This window comes from Cucurbita pepo, chromosome LG03 (assembly GCF_002806865.2).
Source record: "Cucurbita pepo subsp. pepo cultivar mu-cu-16 chromosome LG03, ASM280686v2, whole genome shotgun sequence".
In the NCBI taxonomy this organism is placed as follows: domain Eukaryota; kingdom Viridiplantae; phylum Streptophyta; class Magnoliopsida; order Cucurbitales; family Cucurbitaceae; genus Cucurbita; species Cucurbita pepo.
In genome coordinates, this window is record NC_036640.1 from 8,599,427 (window position 1) to 8,619,127 (window position 19,701).

Genomic DNA, 19,701 nt, shown 5'->3' on the forward strand with positions numbered 1-19,701 from the left:
CGACTTTTGGTTCGATCCCTAGCAGAGTCGATTCATGATCCATAAAACTAATGTGTAGTAGCTCACACGACCAAACAGTGTACATGATAATTAAAAATATAATTAATCGGGGAGTTGGTTTCTTGAATATTTTCCAACTTACTCTTCCTTTTATGAAAAAAAAAAAAACTGTAGCTCCTTTTTTCTATCACAATCGGTTGTGATGTCTTCTTTCATCCTTTGTGATGTCTCTTATGATCAGTTCGTGGCCCGATGGATAAGGTGTTAGTCTATGAAACAAGAGATTTTCTCCCATTCATCCTATAAAAAATAAGTTGACAAGGTGAAGTTAGGGGCATGACTCTAATATTACTGGTTGTGTATATTGATGTTCAACATATTCTTATAATGATATGATATCATCAAAATTCAGTATAAGTTCTTGTGACTTTATTTTATATTTTCGTGAAGGCCTCATAATCGTAACATTATTGAGTAATATTTTTTAATAATGGAAATATTTTTAAATAGAAAATTAAATCATTCCATTTATAGTTCTAGGTACCATAATTGACATATTTTAAGATATTATTTACATTCTAAAAGTTGGGGAGGTATAAATCCTCCTACCTCTTTTTCTCCATAAAGAAAATAAAAAGAAAATAAACTTACTACCACCAAACTACAACCGATCTTTTCTTTATTTATTTATTTATATTGCTCTAACTATTTACATGATGTAAAATGTAATAAAATTTTAGATTGGATTGTGTACGATTTCACATTAACTGTGGAAATATTACCAAATTTTTTTACTCAATTAAACTCAAATTTTACGTCAAAGATAAATAAAATAGATTAATAATTATTTTTCGTGGCCCAAGAGATAAAAGTGCCTATCTAGTGAACAAGACACTTTGGGTTCGATCTTAGTAGAGTTGGTACGTGACACTACTAGGCAAGTACTAACACGGAGTTGGTTTTGGATATTTTTTAGATAAAGAGTAAATTTTTCAATCCAAACAACACTTAATTGAATAATGAATCCAACTCTTAGTCTATAAAACAAGGGACTCGAGGGTTTAATCCCTAGCGGAATTGACCTATAAACAAAAAATGGACAGGGTTGGGTTTTAAAATATCTATCCATTATTTTAAAATATTTAATAAAGATTGAATATACAACCCATTACAAAAAATGGGTAGGTTGTGTTTTAAAACATCTATCTATTATTTTCAAACATTTAATTAACATTTACAACTCAATTTGAATATACATTTTGAAAGATTAATGGAGAATAAATAATAATAGAAAATTTTAATGAAAGGAAAACAATATATGTATTGACGACTCTGTGGCCCAGTGGATAAGGTGCTTCATAAAACTCCCAAAGAATGCTCAAGGGGTTCAAGAGGTGTGAACTAACTGGTGGGTCCTGCAAGTATTTTTTTTATTTTTTTAAAACACTTAAGCCACGTGCTACTCTACTTTTCACGTAAAGTAAAGCTACTCACTCTATAAGGCTGACAGTGGCATTGCAATCCCGAGACTGTGACACATGCTTAAGATAGTTTCATATTTTTAATTTTAGTAGACTATAGGTTAGTATAGGTTAAATTGAATTTCCATTTAGTAGCATAAATGTTAGTATATGACTTTTCATTCTGTATTGTTTTTCGTTTTACTTCAATTTGTATTCGTTTATTTCAAGGCATTAATTGAAGCATGCAAGACTAAAGTTTAAAGTTATTATAAAGTTTCAATAAAGTTAATTCCGCATTAAATGTTCATGATATGTGTACCGTAGCAACCTTAGAAAGAGTACCAGGTAGGTATTTAGTATTCACTTTCATTACACTATTTGTTGCTGACTAATGAAGGGGAACTAGAGTTCTTTGACGAGACCCTATAGTTGAAGGATACAACTAAGTGGGAGCAACTCATGGATAATGGGATGAGTTGGATGTCTAGGCTTTAGAATTGTGTTGCTCTTTAATCTACTAAGGCTTAATACGTTGCAATAGCTGAAGTTGGAAGAGAGATGACATGAATGATAGACTATCTAGAATTCTTATGCAAGAAGTAGTGCGAGATGATTCTTTATACAGATAATCAAAGTTTCATTCAATTGGTGAAGAACCTGGTCTATATTCAAAGACAAGACACATGAGAAGATAATATCATTTCACTCGCAGGTTAGTGGAATAAGGTGATGTGTTTAGAGAAGATAGAGGGTGCAACAAATCTTGCAGACATGTTAACAAAAGCTATAGGGAATATGATCAATCATGTTCTTATATCGGTACATTTTTTAAACATAAAACTTCGAAATAAAATAAGAATATACACATTAATCACTATAAGTATTTGATGAAATATAGCAATGAAATAATACGATTGCATTTATATAATATTTAAGGTGTGGTGTAGTTAAGGGTCGTGGGTGAAACAGCAGCAACATAAGCTTTTGACCACCCAAACAAGAAAACGAATTATGTGGAATAGACCGACTAACCCGACCAACCCAAACAAAAAGTATAATGCTAACGAATATCCAAATCGTGCAGCGAATCCTGCAGCAAGATTGTTGAGAGGCTTGAGGTTAACCATTATAAATCCTTGTAGAAACGTCAATGCTAAGAAAACTACTGCCGCGCACATGGCCAACACTAACAGCCAACTACAAACCCTATTTTTTAGGGGAACTCGACTGATGATCAGCAGAATCACGCCCACAGAGGCCATGAACGAGACAACATTTGCCATTGAGTAAATCATGTACTGTATTGGTCGTCGATATGCCATAATTGCACTCCCAGCTGGGAGAATTGTCCCATTTTTCAAGGTAGCAGTCATATAATAGTATTCATCTATGTAGTTGTTGGAATTGTATTCCGTGTCTTGTTGCCAAACACCCCCTGCAGGGTTCACCCCAGCTTGAAAAGTCACGGTTGCGATCACTGTAGCCACCAACATCATTGTCCCTTGCACTTCTTCAACCCAATCTCCTTTGTATTTCAATTTCTTCCTCCATGCCTTCCACCGCCCTATTCTAAATGATGCACATTCTCGTCTTTGTTTTTTAGAATTTCGAGATTCTAGACTTCTTTTTCTAACATTTGAAGCTGTGCTTATTCTAGTTTTTACTTCAGAGAGCGAGAGTAAATATCCTACCATCTGCATTCAAATAAAAGTTAGAATTTTTTTTATTGCACATCCATTTAATGGTAAGAATATTTGTTAAAACCACTCTATGGTGAAAATTCTCTGTTTATAATTATTTGGATAATGAAATAAATTACAAAAATATGGAAATAACAATAAATAGATATAAGATATTTGGACAAATATGATACCTATGTGAGCGACATGGAAAGCAAACAAATATGATACCTATGTGAGCGACAGGGAAGGGAAGCTACTTTGGAGTTTTTTTTTTATTACTTACCTCACTTTGTCTGAGCTTGATTGATAAATCCAAAATAGTGTTCCCCTTGTCATCAGTTGTATTCAAGAAACCTTCATGACGATTCATAAATGTTTCAATAAGCAGCTTTATACCCTCTAAATGGTCACTTTCTACACATAAATGTAAGACAGTTCGACCATCGTTGAGCTTCATCCAAATAGATTGTGGTGTTGCATTGATAAGCTCTTTCATGATGTCGACTTGTCCATTAATTACTGCATAATGGAGAGGAATGAACCCATCGTTATCGTAAACCAAGCAAGCACTCGTGTTGTTCTCCAACAAAGCTCGAACGGTGTCGATGTCTCCATTTTTGGAAGCAAGGTGGAGGGGCGTTGGTTGAAAGGCATCAACCTCAGACTGCATCACAATTCTAATTTCTTGATTTGGTTGATATGGAGAATTGGAAGAGGGTATAGGTTGTGGGTGAATCTCCTCCATTATTATTATCTCTTTCTTAATCCAATTCTCTTGCTCCCAAATACTATGCAAACACTAATATATTTAAACCATAGTACATGAATGAGGCCCATGTTTGCGAGTCTTTAAGTAAACTAATTATATATTTTTCAACAATATTATAGTTTATTATGTCATAGAAGACGTGTAGCCTTATATATAATAAAGGATTGTTTAATATAAACTCAAATTTAAAGAAGAATAATTTTATTAGGGGCAAATACGGATGGTCTTTATATAGACGTTTTAGAACATTCTCGATGTTGGATGAAAGTCCCACGTCAACTAATTTAGAAAATGATCATGAGTTTATAATCAAAGAATACTCTCAAAATTGTTGTGAGGCTTTTTGGGAAGCCCAAAGCAAAGCCATGTAGACAATATCATACCATTGTGTCGTGTTCATCCAACACTCGATAGCCATAGACCAGACCATAATTGACGACTCGATTGAAAACACGGTCATGTCTCAACTTTAAGTATAGTGACCGATTCCATCTAAATTTTTATAACAAATAAACTTAGACCTTTTAAGCGATTTATAACACTTTTCACTCAACTTCATATAATACCAACTCAAAATCACTCGAATAAAATTATTCTACAACCATAATTTGATCAGAATAATATGAAAAAGTTAAAAGAAAGTAATTCTTGTTAAATAGGAAGACAAGTAGATTAAAAAAACGTTAATATATATATATATATATATATATATAGTTATCGAATTTATTTTGTAGTTAAAAAGGTTTGATGCATAAACATTTTTAAAACAAAATTCCAATAGAGAGTATAAGTTAATTCATGAAATTTTTACAAATGGTTTTAATTGATACATGCCGGCAAGAGTATACAAATACATTTGACTACGCGATTTTTAAAAGTCTTGTTCATTCAATAATCAAACATAATTGATGATTATACTCGATTCTTTTTTTTTTCTATGAAATAATAATAAATAGAAAAGAGTAACGTATGCAATAAATATTAAAATAATATGATACATGGTCTTATTAAAATGGAAAAAACAATATATTAAAAAAATTGTTGATTTGACTATTTAATTTTTTAATTTTTTTCATACCAATGTTAAATAGATACGANTTTTTTTTTTTTTTTTTTTTTTTCAAGTCAATGATAAATAAAGAATAACATATGAATATTAGGATGCATTATTGTATTAAATTAGAGAATAATATTTTTTTTTAAAATAATTTGCCTCAATTATTTGACTATGTCATTTTATAATGAATACAGATATTATCTCATTGGGTTCGTTTACTAAGTGATTTAAAAAAATATTTTTCATTAAAGTACTAAATAGAATTGACGAGTATACTCTTTTTTATACGAGTCAATAATAAATAAAAGAATAACGTGCCTGTAATTTTCAAAACCAAAAGAAAAATAAAAGAAATTTGAGAAAAAAGTAAAAGAAAATTGAAAAGAAGAAAACATGCACGAACTGTTTGTGAGATCTCACATCAAATAGAGAGGGGAACAAAGTAGAAACATCTTCTTAAAGACATGTTTTAAAACGGTGAGAATGACAACACATAATGAATCAAAGCAGACAATATCTGTTGCGATTGGTATGAGAGCTGTTAATTAAGTTATAGATTCTATAGGCTAAGGGAAAAAAAACCTTGAAATTTAGGCAGATTTAGTGGAGAGAGACAATTATTTAGAGTACCCAATCCAATGATATAACTTAAGTAAATATCGTTGTATACTAGTGGGGCTTGATGTAAATATGGACAAATACTCATATGCATTAGATGTACACGAGAAATGTAGAATTACAGTTTATCTTGAGGTAAATTTTTTAAAAAAAGTTTAATCTTTTATGACATTATAACAAATATATATTTTAATTTACGTAAATAATTCCTAAATATATTATGAAATTATAGTATCTAATAAATGGCATGTTAGTAGACATTGTATTCATTAAACACCAAAAATATTAGTTTATATTGAAGGATAAAAAATTTGTTAACACTGTCTCTCCTCTCTCAGCAACACTGTCTAAGAAACCATCTCCCTCATCCCTCAACCCTCTCTCACTGCCGCCAACACTGTCTTAACAAAGAAATCATCTCCCTTTTCTATCACCGGCGGGCAACACTATTTTAGCAAAGAAGTCTCTCCCTCTCTCATCTATTTCGGCAGGAGCAAACAACTCTCCCCCTTATTTCGGCAAGACCTTGCCACTCTCCCCCACCTATTTCTGCAAGACTATCTCAGCAAAAATCACTCTCCCACTATTTCGGCAACCAGTGAACTGGTTCTTAGGTATGGGTTAGTTTAAAATCTTATGCCCATGTAGTTACATCCCCCATTGGTTTAAAATCTTATGTCCATGTAGTTTTCATCCCCGATCTATTTAAAATCTTATGCCAGTTTTCATCCCCCTCTCTCTACCTTCCTTCTTTTTTAGATTTTGTTTAGTAGTATGAGGTTTGGATTGGGGATTGAGGTATTATAGTAATTTTTCCTCTCAATCTAGTGATGTATGAGTGTATAAGTGAGTTTTTTTTGCTGCTATAATGACCATGCTAATGTATATAAACACATACTCCATATTTAATTTTTTTTGCTGCTGAAATTTGTTGTTACGGTGACTTTTCACTCGACTATCACCAGAGTAGCAACATTTTGAGGGAAAAAACATATACTTATACTAATATATATTTGGGGCATTTGGAGAGAAATTTGTCTGTATGATTAGATTGATTAATTGGAGTTTAAATATGCTTAATCTAGACAAACACATTGAACTAAACTCGGAATGCATGCATGATTAAAGCGATAACACTAAGGAGTGGAAGCACATGGTGCCCCCTAGAAAGCGTGTTGTCGGTGATTAGTATCAGAATGAAACTACACCTGTTCATGAGGCTACAAAGCCTTCTATTTCCTTTCTTCCTTTTCTCCTTCTCATAGTTGTTATCCTCACTGTTCTGGTAAAAAGGCCGTTTGTGTAGGGGGGATTATATATGCATTGTAACTTGCTACTGTGATGGGAAAGTGGAGACATATAAGTGATGTTTATTTAAAATTTCCATCCTTTTGGAGTTTGCTTCATTTATGACCAACATGGCTGTTTATTTTTAGATTGAATAAAAAAAATACACAACCTTTATAACAATGTCTTTCAATTTTCCCTCCAAAGAATTATTAACTAAGTGAAGAACAAAAGTTAGAACATTTTGTGGAAGTTCAATATGGATTGAATCGATAAACTAGTCTTCCAGATGTAGTGAAGAGGACAAAGGGATGGGAAGAAAACTCAAGCCTAATCCTATGCCGTGTTTTCTTTTGTTGAGCAGATCTGAATTGATAGAAAATGTCAGAGGAACATACTTTCTTGAGTAAGTAAGTTCGTAACTGTGATTATCTTTTTCTGATTGTCATTTTTTTTTATCTCAGAAAGTTTGCAAATGGTTGGCATAGTTGTTACTAGCTGAGCTGTAGTTTATCTGCACTCCAATCGGGTGCTACAAAAAGATCTTAAGGTACCTATAATGTATTAACATACCCAACTCATTAATGGTTCTTGATTTTTTTGTTTTTTCAAATTTTCTTCTATTCTAGTGTTCCAATATGTTTCTTGCGAAGAGCAATGATGTCCGGCTTGGTACGATGGCTTCCATTTTTTACCGGATGGAATTTCTTTACTAGTTATTTCTTCCAATATCTTGAAGGGGACTTTAGACTTGCAAAACTACTCAATACAGAAGACCTTGCTTCATCATCATCGGTAAGGATGCAATCATTGTCTTGTCATAATTTCTCAGTAGAGATGATTTAAAGAAATTATGTGGAGATAATTTTCCTGAATGGATCTTCTTCTCCGCTTATGAGCAGGTTCCTTTTCCTTTTCTTTTTATGTTTCTCCTTTTACTCTTTGTTGATCATTATTGTTGTGTTGTTCTATAATTTAAAATGATGATACATGTGATGGAAGAATGATAAGTTACTTTTTGTTTGTTTTAACATTAGTGGTAATTCTGGAAATATCGGAGATGATGTTACTCGATATGATAGCTTTCCAGTGTGATGCATGGATGCTCCTTCTTTTCTCCAGTTTAATAGACACATTGATGTACTTGGGTCAAGAACAACTGAATACCTTAAGCGCAATCTTTTCAATAACCAAAGTAGCCATCAGGACTTTATCAAAGACACAAAGACAGTTATTAGTAAAAAGTTATAATTTGTGCCTATGATTTCATATTTTCCTGTTGCCTTGCAAGTGGAGCATAAACTAAGCAAATACTTATTTTGTAGCAGAGGTTTTTAAACATGCAGACTATATTAAAGAAGAGAGAGGCCAGCAGAAAGATGTCGGGTCAATTGCTGTCCTATTAGGGGATCGTCTCTTTGTTGCTAATGTTGAATAGTCCAGAGTAGTTGCATCTAGAGTTGGTTCAGGTTGCCTATTATTTTTTTCTGTCAATAGATGATTCTGGGATAGAGGACTTGCACTTCAAAGTCGTGACATGATAACGGTTCCTTGAAAATCATTGCAAGTATTGGAGAATATTTTATCTTGTATAGTTTGTATAACTTTATTTTAGGAAATGATGGAATACTACTATTGTAATGGAAATAGATTATGAAATCTCAATTATGAACGGAAGTCATGGTATTTAATATGCTATGAGTATCTTATGTGTTTATTTAGTATTTTAATTTAATTTTATTAAAAATTGTTGTTAAAATTTGATTATGGTAACTATAATGATTATAAATGAATAATTAATTTTATTATAGCATTAATTTAAAGTTATATATAGCTTCAATAAAACGCTATAAAATATTTTTATAGCAACGTTTATAAGCTATAAATTTATACTCTATTATAGCATCTATTATAGCTGTAAAAAAAAGTCTCAGACTTTTAATAACATGGGCTGTCACGACGTACAAAAAAACGCTATAAAAAGTGTACGATAGCATTTTTCGTAAGCTATCGTATCTATTATTTGTTGTAGTGAACCCTACATCATTTTTTATTTCAATTTTNACAAAATAAAATAAGTACTGTTACCCTATACATGTGTCATAGTCTCGAATTGCGATATCGTCGTTAGCTGTATAGGGATGTCTTGCCTTTACCNGAAAAAAAAAAGATAAATTAGATATGTTGAGATATTTATTTATCCTCAATAATTGGACTACAAGGTGGATTTTCAGGGTGATTTTGTTTTAATTGATATTATTTAGACGATGGATTTGAAGTTGAATTAGAATTTGAGGAGCAAATTCAGGCTCATACAAAGAATAATTATTAACTCTGACTCAAGCCAACACGTGTCATACGGGGTGATATGTTGATATATTTGATGTTATGATATGTGTCGCTATATGATATGCCAAATAACATTATGGTATAAATGAAATGTCAAATTATATTTCGATTAATTATTTTATGTTATGAGATGTCATGTTGTGATATGATATAATTGTGTTCTGCCATGATACGTTATGACATGCTATGCTGTGTTTTGAAATAAGAAATTTTATGATGCAGAACTCGAAAGCTATGATTTAAAAGTTATGCTAGGAATGAAATGATTTTATGAGAGTTTATGTACGCATATTATCGAGTATAATATGTGTGGAATGAATGAGGGTTGTCTTGCATGATTACTATTAAGTTAAGAGGCATGTTATGAATGTAATCAATTTTTAATGTTATTATTTGCATCAATTTAATGGTATTACAAAATTACATCATCCTAATCATCCCAACTTAAGATACTATTTCGTTTGCTATTGAGTAAATCAAGTACTGTACTGGTCATCGGTATGCCGTAATTGTACTTCCAGTTGGGAGAATTGTCCCATTTTTCAAAGTAGCACTCGAGCTCATATAATAATATTCATCTATGTAGTTGTTGGACTTGTATTCAGTGTCTTGTTGCCAAACACCGCCTGCAGGATTCACCCCGGCTTGAAAAGTCACATTTGCGATCACTATAGCCACCTATAAAAAGTACTCCAAACAAAATGATACCCTATAGGGAAAGGAACCTTTCACACAACACCCATGTGAACCAAAAACACTCTCGAACACTCTTCTCCATCAATACAACACCCGCTGAGTCTCTAATGCAGCTACCTCCGGCACTTGCAAGTTGAGTTTTCGCGGGAAAGGGAAAATACGGACCTTTTTATGCACATCCCTTTAGTAGTTCCCTACAAACCCTGGTCTTCTGCCTACCCTTGCCTCCGGTGGTCTTTTCTTAAATGATGCACATTCTCGTCTTTATTTTTTAGAATTTTGAGATTCTAAACTTTCTTTTCTGACATTTGAAGTTTTTATTCTAATTTTTACTTCGAGAGTAAATATCCTACCATCTGCATTAAAAAAAAAAAAAAAGAGTTAGGAAGTTTTTTATTACATAATGAAAAATCATTTGAAGTTATCTCTGGTTACTTACCTCTCTTTGTCTCAGTATCATTGATAGATCCAAAATAGTGTTTTCTTTGTCATCAATTGTGTTTAGGAATTCTTCATGGGTATTCATAAATGTTTCAATAAGCAACTTTATACCCTCTAAATAGTTACTTCTACACATAAATGTAAAATAGTTTGACCATCGTTGAGCTTCATCCAAATAGATTGTAGCCTTGCATTGATAAAGCTCTTTCACGATCTCCACTTGTCCATTAATTATTGCATAAGGGAGAGGAATGAACCTATTGTTATCATAAAACCAAGCAAGCACTTGTGTTCTTCTCCAACAAAGCTCGAACGGTCTCGATGTCTCCATTTTTTGAAGCAAGGTGGAGGGGCGTTCGTTGAAAGGCGTTGACCTCCACAGAAGTTCAGGGTTGTGATAAAGTAGTTGAGTGAATTGAAGGTGACCATGACAAATCGACTCGTGCAATAAAGGATTGTGATTGTTGGAAGAGGAGTCCCGACAAGTTTATGAATGAGAGATGGATCATTGTTGAATGAGGGATTTCAATGTTTGAATACATCCCTTCTTTGATGCTTCATACACCTTTCTTCTACTTTCTTCCACCGACCCAATTACAATTCTAATTTCTTGATTTCGTGTAGCATCAGGTACACCATTGAAAGAGGGCGTGGGATGTTTGAGATTCTTCTCCATTCTCACTATATTTTATTTCCACTCTCTTGCCTGATTGCTTGCAGATTGTATGAAATGAGAGTAATATTAAATCAAAATATGGGAAAGTCTTGTAAAGAGATACAATTATTGGGTGAATTTAGATTCAAATAAACGCATTAAAGTGAAAGTAATCAAAGTTAAAAATATATCATAAACACCTAACACTAGAGTTCGTTACTGTTATCATCATCATATGAGTCATCTATACTCATATGCAGAATTAAATATTTAAAATTTATCATAAAACATAAACTTCATCTTAAAAGACGGTTATGGACTTAGGTGTTAGAAACATCTTTTAAATGATACAATAAAAAAACAAAATAAAATAAGTACTGTTACCCTATACATGTGTCATAGTCTCGAATTGCGATATCGTCGTTAGCTGTATAGGGATGTCTTGCCTTTACCTGAAAAGATGTAGCACACGGCTTGAGTATTTTAAAAAATACTCAATAAGTAACCCCACTGTTGGAGTCAGAGAACATGAACATATGCAACTCATGATCTATGGACTTATCATTTAAAAACCATCATAGGGGGTCTTTAGTTCGGAAAAAATTGAATGTGTAGAACTTCCTTACACATGACCCACACGTGCGAGCGTGGGTCCACAAGTGATTCGCACCCCTTAGACCCATCATAATCAAGGTAACTGTCCGTAGTGATGGCCAGAGTCAGCAGATCCCTAAGTTTCATGTGCGAGGCATGACCACTTTTAATCATAGTATATACATCCATACTCATCATCATAAATGGAGAAATATCCTGATGTATATAAACACACAAAATGAATGAAGTCCCTGTAGTTTTCATCTTTAAATCATCTTTTTTACACGACTCTATACACTATTCACACATTACTCTAGTAACATGCACGCATTGACCTTCATACATTCATCATCATTAACATTAATTAGGGTTGTGTCTTTAAAAACTCGTCGTCATAATGTATCGTGGCATTTAATACATGTACCATCTTATTATGGAACATCATCATATTAAGTCATTTCATCATCATACGTCTCACATCATCTTTATGCATTATCATCATCATGTCAACATCATATTATTATCACATCATCTTATAACATCATCACATCATCATATAACATTCTCACATCATATTATCTAACGCAATCAATTCATCATATAACATCATCACATTATCATCTAACGTCATCACATCATCATATCGAGATCCTCACAAAAATAAATTATTTTTTTTTTGTGAGAATTGGAATCGAAATAACAGGCAGACACGGAGAAACTTTTTCTGTCCTTACCTTATGAATATCTCTTACCTTAAGNGGACCTTTTTATGCACATCCCTTTAGTAGTTCCCTACAAACCCTGGTCTTCTGCCTACCCTTGCCTCCGGTGGTCTTTTCTTAAATGATGCACATTCTCGTCTTTATTTTTTAGAATTTTGAGATTCTAAACTTTCTTTTCTGACATTTGAAGTTTTTATTCTAATTTTTACTTCNTAAAGAAATATTGTTATGTTGCCTCGAACGGTGCGCTAATTCTCTGAATCCGGTACCAACGGGTATCATTCCTCCTAGAACAACGTTCTCTTTCAGACCTCTCAACCAATCGATACGACCTCGGAGGGCGGCTTTTGCTAAAACTCGAGCAGTTTCTTGAAAACTTGCTTCCGATATGAAACTTTGAGTATTTAGAGATGCTTTTGTTATTCCCAATAATACGGCTCGGTAACAGATCGCTTCTTCCAAAGCACGCCCTGTTCGTTCCGCTCGCAACAATCCAATGAGTTCTCCAGGTGAAAAAACATTAGACATTCCATCTTCTGAAACCAACACTTTTGATGTTATTTGACGTACAATAATTTCGATATGTCTATTATGGATCTCCACCCCCTGGGATCGATAAACCTTTTGGATCTTATTAACCAAAGAGATACGACTTTGCACTATAGTTAGTTCAGCACCAATCAAAAATCCCCAAGGAATTCCAAGAATTCTTGTTATACGCTCGTTCCAACCCTCAATTCTCTTTTCTAGGTTCATTGATATTGAATCAATCGAACGCACTTCTAATACTTGTTCCACTTTTGGAAGACCCTGCGTTATATCGCCAGATCGTGATTTTTCATATATAAATGTAACTAAGGTATCTCCTTCGTAAAGGATTTCTCCATAATGTCGATGAACAGTTGCTCCTGAAGTGGCCAAATAAGGCTTAGCTGATCTTATTACTACAGAATCAACTTGAACAATTATAATTTGACCCGATTTTAGGTGTGGTCCATTTTTGGCTATACATACATTTTCAAAAAAAAACTGTCCAAGGCTAATTCTTGTAGGTGTTTCTTCACAATAATTATGGTGATAATTATGATACAGAAAATGCCAATTCAAATTAAATGTATTGAAAACGATGTTACTGCATGGATCGGAATTCAAAATACCCCCGTTTTCATCCATTAAATAATATTTAAGTACTTGAAAAGTCTGTTTTAAATTGTCAAGTTGCAAATATTTAGTTAGGGAGATCGGATTATGAGTTATTAACTGATAAAATGAATAAAAATTCACAATTTGAGGGGCCGCCCCTAAAGGTCCTAACGAATTCCTAATTTCAATTAGAGGATCCTTTTTACTTGATTCTTTTATGACATTATAATCTTTTACATCGTTGAATAGATCCATTTGCAAACAATTCGATGCTGACAAAATTATCAAAGATTGGCGTTCTTTATTTCTATTCAACAACGTACGAATAGTTCCTTGATTTTGACTAAGGGATTGTGGAACCCTTGTCTTGGAATAAATAGAAAAAAATGGATTGATATTGGTGCGATCTGACTCATTATTAAAGATCAATCCTGAACCTGACGGATCTTGCCTTTTTCTGATATACGAAGTATCGGATTTCACTAAGTCTATTCGTAGGAAATTTCGAACCAGACCATTTGTACTTACTTCAACAAAGGAAGCGCGGGCTTCTTCGATAGAAGAGCTTTTTTTGTCTCGGTCCCAATTCAACAATAAACAAGTCCGAACTAATTGAATGCTTGTGCCAGAAATTCCCCGAATTGGTTTTCCATTTCCATAAAGGATATAATTGATAACTCTAAGCTCCAGATTATCCCTTTCTTGCAATAGATCCTGTGGGAAAAGTGTTACTAAATTTATACCGTCGGCTAGTTCATATATGATTACAGGTCGAACAAAAACAAAATACTTTTTCTTGGTAGGTGTGATCCACTGGACATAAATCCAATTTTTCAATTTTTTTGATTTCTTAGAATTTTTTTTTACTTTTTCAGGTGGTATCAACATGCCATTGTGTCGGGATATCTTATCCATCTCTCCAGGAAAATGTATATCTCCAGAAAATATTTTGAGTTCAATCCTTTGTTTTTTTTTCTCCACTCGGACCAATCCGCCTACTCGGCTTCTTATACTTAAAGTTAGTCGTGTAGCTACTCCAATGATACTATTGTTCCGTACCATTATGGAAGAAGATTCAGGTAAAATATGCACTTCCTCGGGAATGAAAAAAAATGGATCCACTTTCATTTGCATTTGGTATTTTGGCTTAAAGTCTTTGACTCCTCGATACTCAATCAAATCCTCTTTTTTGAGGATTGAATGCATCCCTATAGTCCCATATTTAGTAATTCCTGAACTATTTCTTCTGTATTGAGGATCATCGAAATAAGCAAGAATACTATTTCTACGAAAAATACCATTTATGGGTATTTCAATCGAAATACCGGAAGGGGGTGGTAGTTCTTTTTCTCGTTCTTGAAGTGATTCAAATTGAATGATGAATCCATTTCTTCGCCTCTTTGCCAATAAATCAGAATTACGGCCAAAACCATATTTGGGTCCTCTTGAATCAAAGTCGTGGAGGTTGGTTTTGCTTTTAATTTCTTCCCCATTATTCAAACTTCAAATTTTCCTATGCATTTTAATTATGAACCTTTTATGTCTTAACTTTAATGTCATTGATTCTCTCAAATTAATTCAATGAATTGTAATCTAAAAATTTGGGGTAGAATAAAGTTTTTCTTTGGACGAACATTCAAACCACGTCCCTTTCACCAAATAAAATTCAATATATTTGAAAATCTAGAATCCAATAAATTTAAAAATTCATAAATATAAATAAATTGAGATNATAAAAAAAAAAAAAAGAGTTAGGAAGTTTTTTATTACATAATGAAAAATCATTTGAAGTTATCTCTGGTTACTTACCTCTCTTTGTCTCAGTATCATTGATAGATCCAAAATAGTGTTTTCTTTGTCATCAATTGTGTTTAGGAATTCTTCATGGGTATTCATAAATGTTTCAATAAGCAACTTTATACCCTCTAAATAGTTACTTCTACACATAAATGTAAAATAGTTTGACCATCGTTGAGCTTCATCCAAATAGATTGTAGCCTTGCATTGATAAAGCTCTTTCACGATCTCCACTTGTCCATTAATTATTGCATAAGGGAGAGGAATGAACCTATTGTTATCATAAAACCAAGCAAGCACTTGTGTTCTTCTCCAACAAAGCTCGAACGGTCTCGATGTCTCCATTTTTTGAAGCAAGGTGGAGGGGCGTTCGTTGAAAGGCGTTGACCTCCACAGAAGTTCAGGGTTGTGATAAAGTAGTTGAGTGAATTGAAGGTGACCATGACAAATCGACTCGTGCAATAAAGGATTGTGATTGTTGGAAGAGGAGTCCCGACAAGTTTATGAATGAGAGATGGATCATTGTTGAATGAGGGATTTCAATGTTTGAATACATCCCTTCTTTGATGCTTCATACACCTTTCTTCTACTTTCTTCCACCGACCCAATTACAATTCTAATTTCTTGATTTCGTGTAGCATCAGGTACACCATTGAAAGAGGGCGTGGGATGTTTGAGATTCTTCTCCATTCTCACTATATTTTATTTCCACTCTCTTGCCTGATTGCTTGCAGATTGTATGAAATGAGAGTAATATTAAATCAAAATATGGGAAAGTCTTGTAAAGAGATACAATTATTGGGTGAATTTAGATTCAAATAAACGCATTAAAGTGAAAGTAATCAAAGTTAAAAATATATCATAAACACCTAACACTAGAGTTCGTTACTGTTATCATCATCATATGAGTCATCTATACTCATATGCAGAATTAAATATTTAAAATTTATCATAAAACATAAACTTCATCTTAAAAGACGGTTATGGACTTAGGTGTTAGAAACATCTTTTAAATGATACAATAAAAAAACNCAAATTAAATGTATTGAAAACGATGTTACTGCATGGATCGGAATTCAAAATACCCCCGTTTTCATCCATTAAATAATATTTAAGTACTTGAAAAGTCTGTTTTAAATTGTCAAGTTGCAAATATTTAGTTAGGGAGATCGGATTATGAGTTATTAACTGATAAAATGAATAAAAATTCACAATTTGAGGGGCCGCCCCTAAAGGTCCTAACGAATTCCTAATTTCAATTAGAGGATCCTTTTTACTTGATTCTTTTATGACATTATAATCTTTTACATCGTTGAATAGATCCATTTGCAAACAATTCGATGCTGACAAAATTATCAAAGATTGGCGTTCTTTATTTCTATTCAACAACGTACGAATAGTTCCTTGATTTTGACTAAGGGATTGTGGAACCCTTGTCTTGGAATAAATAGAAAAAAATGGATTGATATTGGTGCGATCTGACTCATTATTAAAGATCAATCCTGAACCTGACGGATCTTGCCTTTTTCTGATATACGAAGTATCGGATTTCACTAAGTCTATTCGTAGGAAATTTCGAACCAGACCATTTGTACTTACTTCAACAAAGGAAGCGCGGGCTTCTTCGATAGAAGAGCTTTTTTTGTCTCGGTCCCAATTCAACAATAAACAAGTCCGAACTAATTGAATGCTTGTGCCAGAAATTCCCCGAATTGGTTTTCCATTTCCATAAAGGATATAATTGATAACTCTAAGCTCCAGATTATCCCTTTCTTGCAATAGATCCTGTGGGAAAAGTGTTACTAAATTTATACCGTCGGCTAGTTCATATATGATTACAGGTCGAACAAAAACAAAATACTTTTTCTTGGTAGGTGTGATCCACTGGACATAAATCCAATTTTTCAATTTTTTTGATTTCTTAGAATTTTTTTTTACTTTTTCAGGTGGTATCAACATGCCATTGTGTCGGGATATCTTATCCATCTCTCCAGGAAAATGTATATCTCCAGAAAATATTTTGAGTTCAATCCTTTGTTTTTTTTTCTCCACTCGGACCAATCCGCCTACTCGGCTTCTTATACTTAAAGTTAGTCGTGTAGCTACTCCAATGATACTATTGTTCCGTACCATTATGGAAGAAGATTCAGGTAAAATATGCACTTCCTCGGGAATGAAAAAAAATGGATCCACTTTCATTTGCATTTGGTATTTTGGCTTAAAGTCTTTGACTCCTCGATACTCAATCAAATCCTCTTTTTTGAGGATTGAATGCATCCCTATAGTCCCATATTTAGTAATTCCTGAACTATTTCTTCTGTATTGAGGATCATCGAAATAAGCAAGAATACTATTTCTACGAAAAATACCATTTATGGGTATTTCAATCGAAATACCGGAAGGGGGTGGTAGTTCTTTTTCTCGTTCTTGAAGTGATTCAAATTGAATGATGAATCCATTTCTTCGCCTCTTTGCCAATAAATCAGAATTACGGCCAAAACCATATTTGGGTCCTCTTGAATCAAAGTCGTGGAGGTTGGTTTTGCTTTTAATTTCTTCCCCATTATTCAAACTTCAAATTTTCCTATGCATTTTAATTATGAACCTTTTATGTCTTAACTTTAATGTCATTGATTCTCTCAAATTAATTCAATGAATTGTAATCTAAAAATTTGGGGTAGAATAAAGTTTTTCTTTGGACGAACATTCAAACCACGTCCCTTTCACCAAATAAAATTCAATATATTTGAAAATCTAGAATCCAATAAATTTAAAAATTCATAAATATAAATAAATTGAGATATATTTCCTTAGAGTTTATTGGATTTTATTTTCTAAAAAATGTTCTAGCTGGTGGGGGCTTATTTTTAGTAATTGTATATACTCGAGTATACACAGAAAGAAACATGTATTTAGGGTTTCCTAGTTATGTTTTTTTAATTAATATAAGCATGTTTTGTTCGGAGTAAATTTATGTTGGGTGACCTTTTCAAAAAATTTCTAAGATACATGAAAGAGTGAGAACAAAGCATGATAAAATGACTTGTGTTGGGTTGTGGGAATAGGTCATCTTTAATCTTAGAAACGTGAATAAGTAACATGATCATGTTACAAAGCATGTTGAAAAAATTCGTCGTCTTCAATCTTAGAAATGATGAATAAGTAACATAATCATGTCGCAAAGCATGTTGAAAAAACTCTTCATCTTCAATTTTAGAAACGATGAATAAATAACATGATCATGTCAGCAAAGCATGCTGAAAAAACTCTTCATCTTCAATCTTAGAAACGATAAATAAATAACATGATCATGTCGCAAAGCATGCTGAAAAAACTCGTGTTGGTTTGTGTGTATAATCTGTATTCTTAGAAGTGAGGAATAAGTAGCATGATCATGTCGTAAGGAATATAAAAAAATGTCGGAGGTACTGAATCTCGATCTTGAATACTTATCCAAATCCTTGACATGAATTATAATACAATCACTCTTTTCCATTCCATCCGTTAATGTCGTGTCAATCTAAATTTATAACGACCCTAAATTTCTATATACTCAGAGTCGTTACTAACATCTCATGCTCATCTCTAATACAAAAATATAACTTTTAAAAGAGAACATCATATAGTATAAATGTCAAAAAATATTTAAAACATCCTCTTCTTTGGAAAACACAATCATGGTCTTACGTGTTTAAATACAAAACACTAAAATTGAGAGAAAATAAAGACAAATTCAAAATAATTTAAAACAATGAAAGGCAAAACAACCCATTCTAACCTAAGATTAGGAATTTAAATATAAGTCTAGCGCGTGCACGTGCTACAGTCTCTACTCGCGATGCCACCATCGTCCATACAAGTGCGCCTTGCCTTTACATGAAAAATGATGTGGCATACGGCCTGAGTATTTCGAAGAATACTCAGTAAGTGACCCAGTATAGAGGGCCATGCAACTGCAAACACATACAATCATGATTTAGGGACCTATCTCTAGCTCATCTAAGGGTGGCCTCTAGTCTCGGACAAATTGGATGTGCAGTACTTCCCTACACACAACCCACACGTGCGAGTGTGAATCCCCATGACGCTCGCACACCCTAGACCCTCTGGTCAAGCTAATCTGTAGTGACGTTCGGAGATGTCATGCTCCTCATGAACACCCTGCTCGTCATACTGTGCGCGTCCGCACTCATCATCTCTAGGGAAAGTATCCTATGATTATGAACATACAATATGCATGAGGTCCCTCTAATGTCCATCTTATCATCTCTTCTGACACAACCCTCTAGTCTCATCTCTTTGTTACATTAAGTAACACATGCTCGTGAATATTTATATTAATATCATTTTCATGCTCTTAGGGTTGTGTCTTATGTCGATCTAATGATATGATGCAATATGACACTCATCATCATATAACTTGCTTAA

At 33.2% G+C, this 19,701-nt stretch overlaps 1 protein-coding gene and 1 long non-coding RNA gene across 2 annotated transcripts; one reads left to right on the top strand and one right to left on the bottom strand.

Moving 5' to 3' along the window:
* Positions 1 to 2,410: 2,410 nt before the first annotated feature.
* On the bottom strand, positions 2,411 to 15,963 carry LOC111790253 (ankyrin repeat-containing protein NPR4-like). Its single transcript, XM_023671117.1, has 5 exons — positions 15,812 to 15,963; positions 14,889 to 14,934; positions 10,743 to 10,837; positions 3,429 to 3,822; positions 2,411 to 3,157 (listed from the first exon to the last, which is right to left on the bottom strand). The coding sequence occupies exons 1-5, from the start codon at positions 15,961 to 15,963 to the stop codon at positions 2,411 to 2,413; spliced, it is 1,434 nt and encodes a 477-aa protein (XP_023526885.1).
* Positions 7,345 to 8,376, top strand: LOC111791750. Its single transcript, XR_002814682.1, has 3 exons — positions 7,345 to 7,426; positions 7,616 to 7,671; positions 8,202 to 8,376. It is a non-coding gene; the product is annotated as an uncharacterized LOC111791750 (long non-coding RNA).
* Positions 15,964 to 19,701: the final 3,738 nt, after the last annotated feature.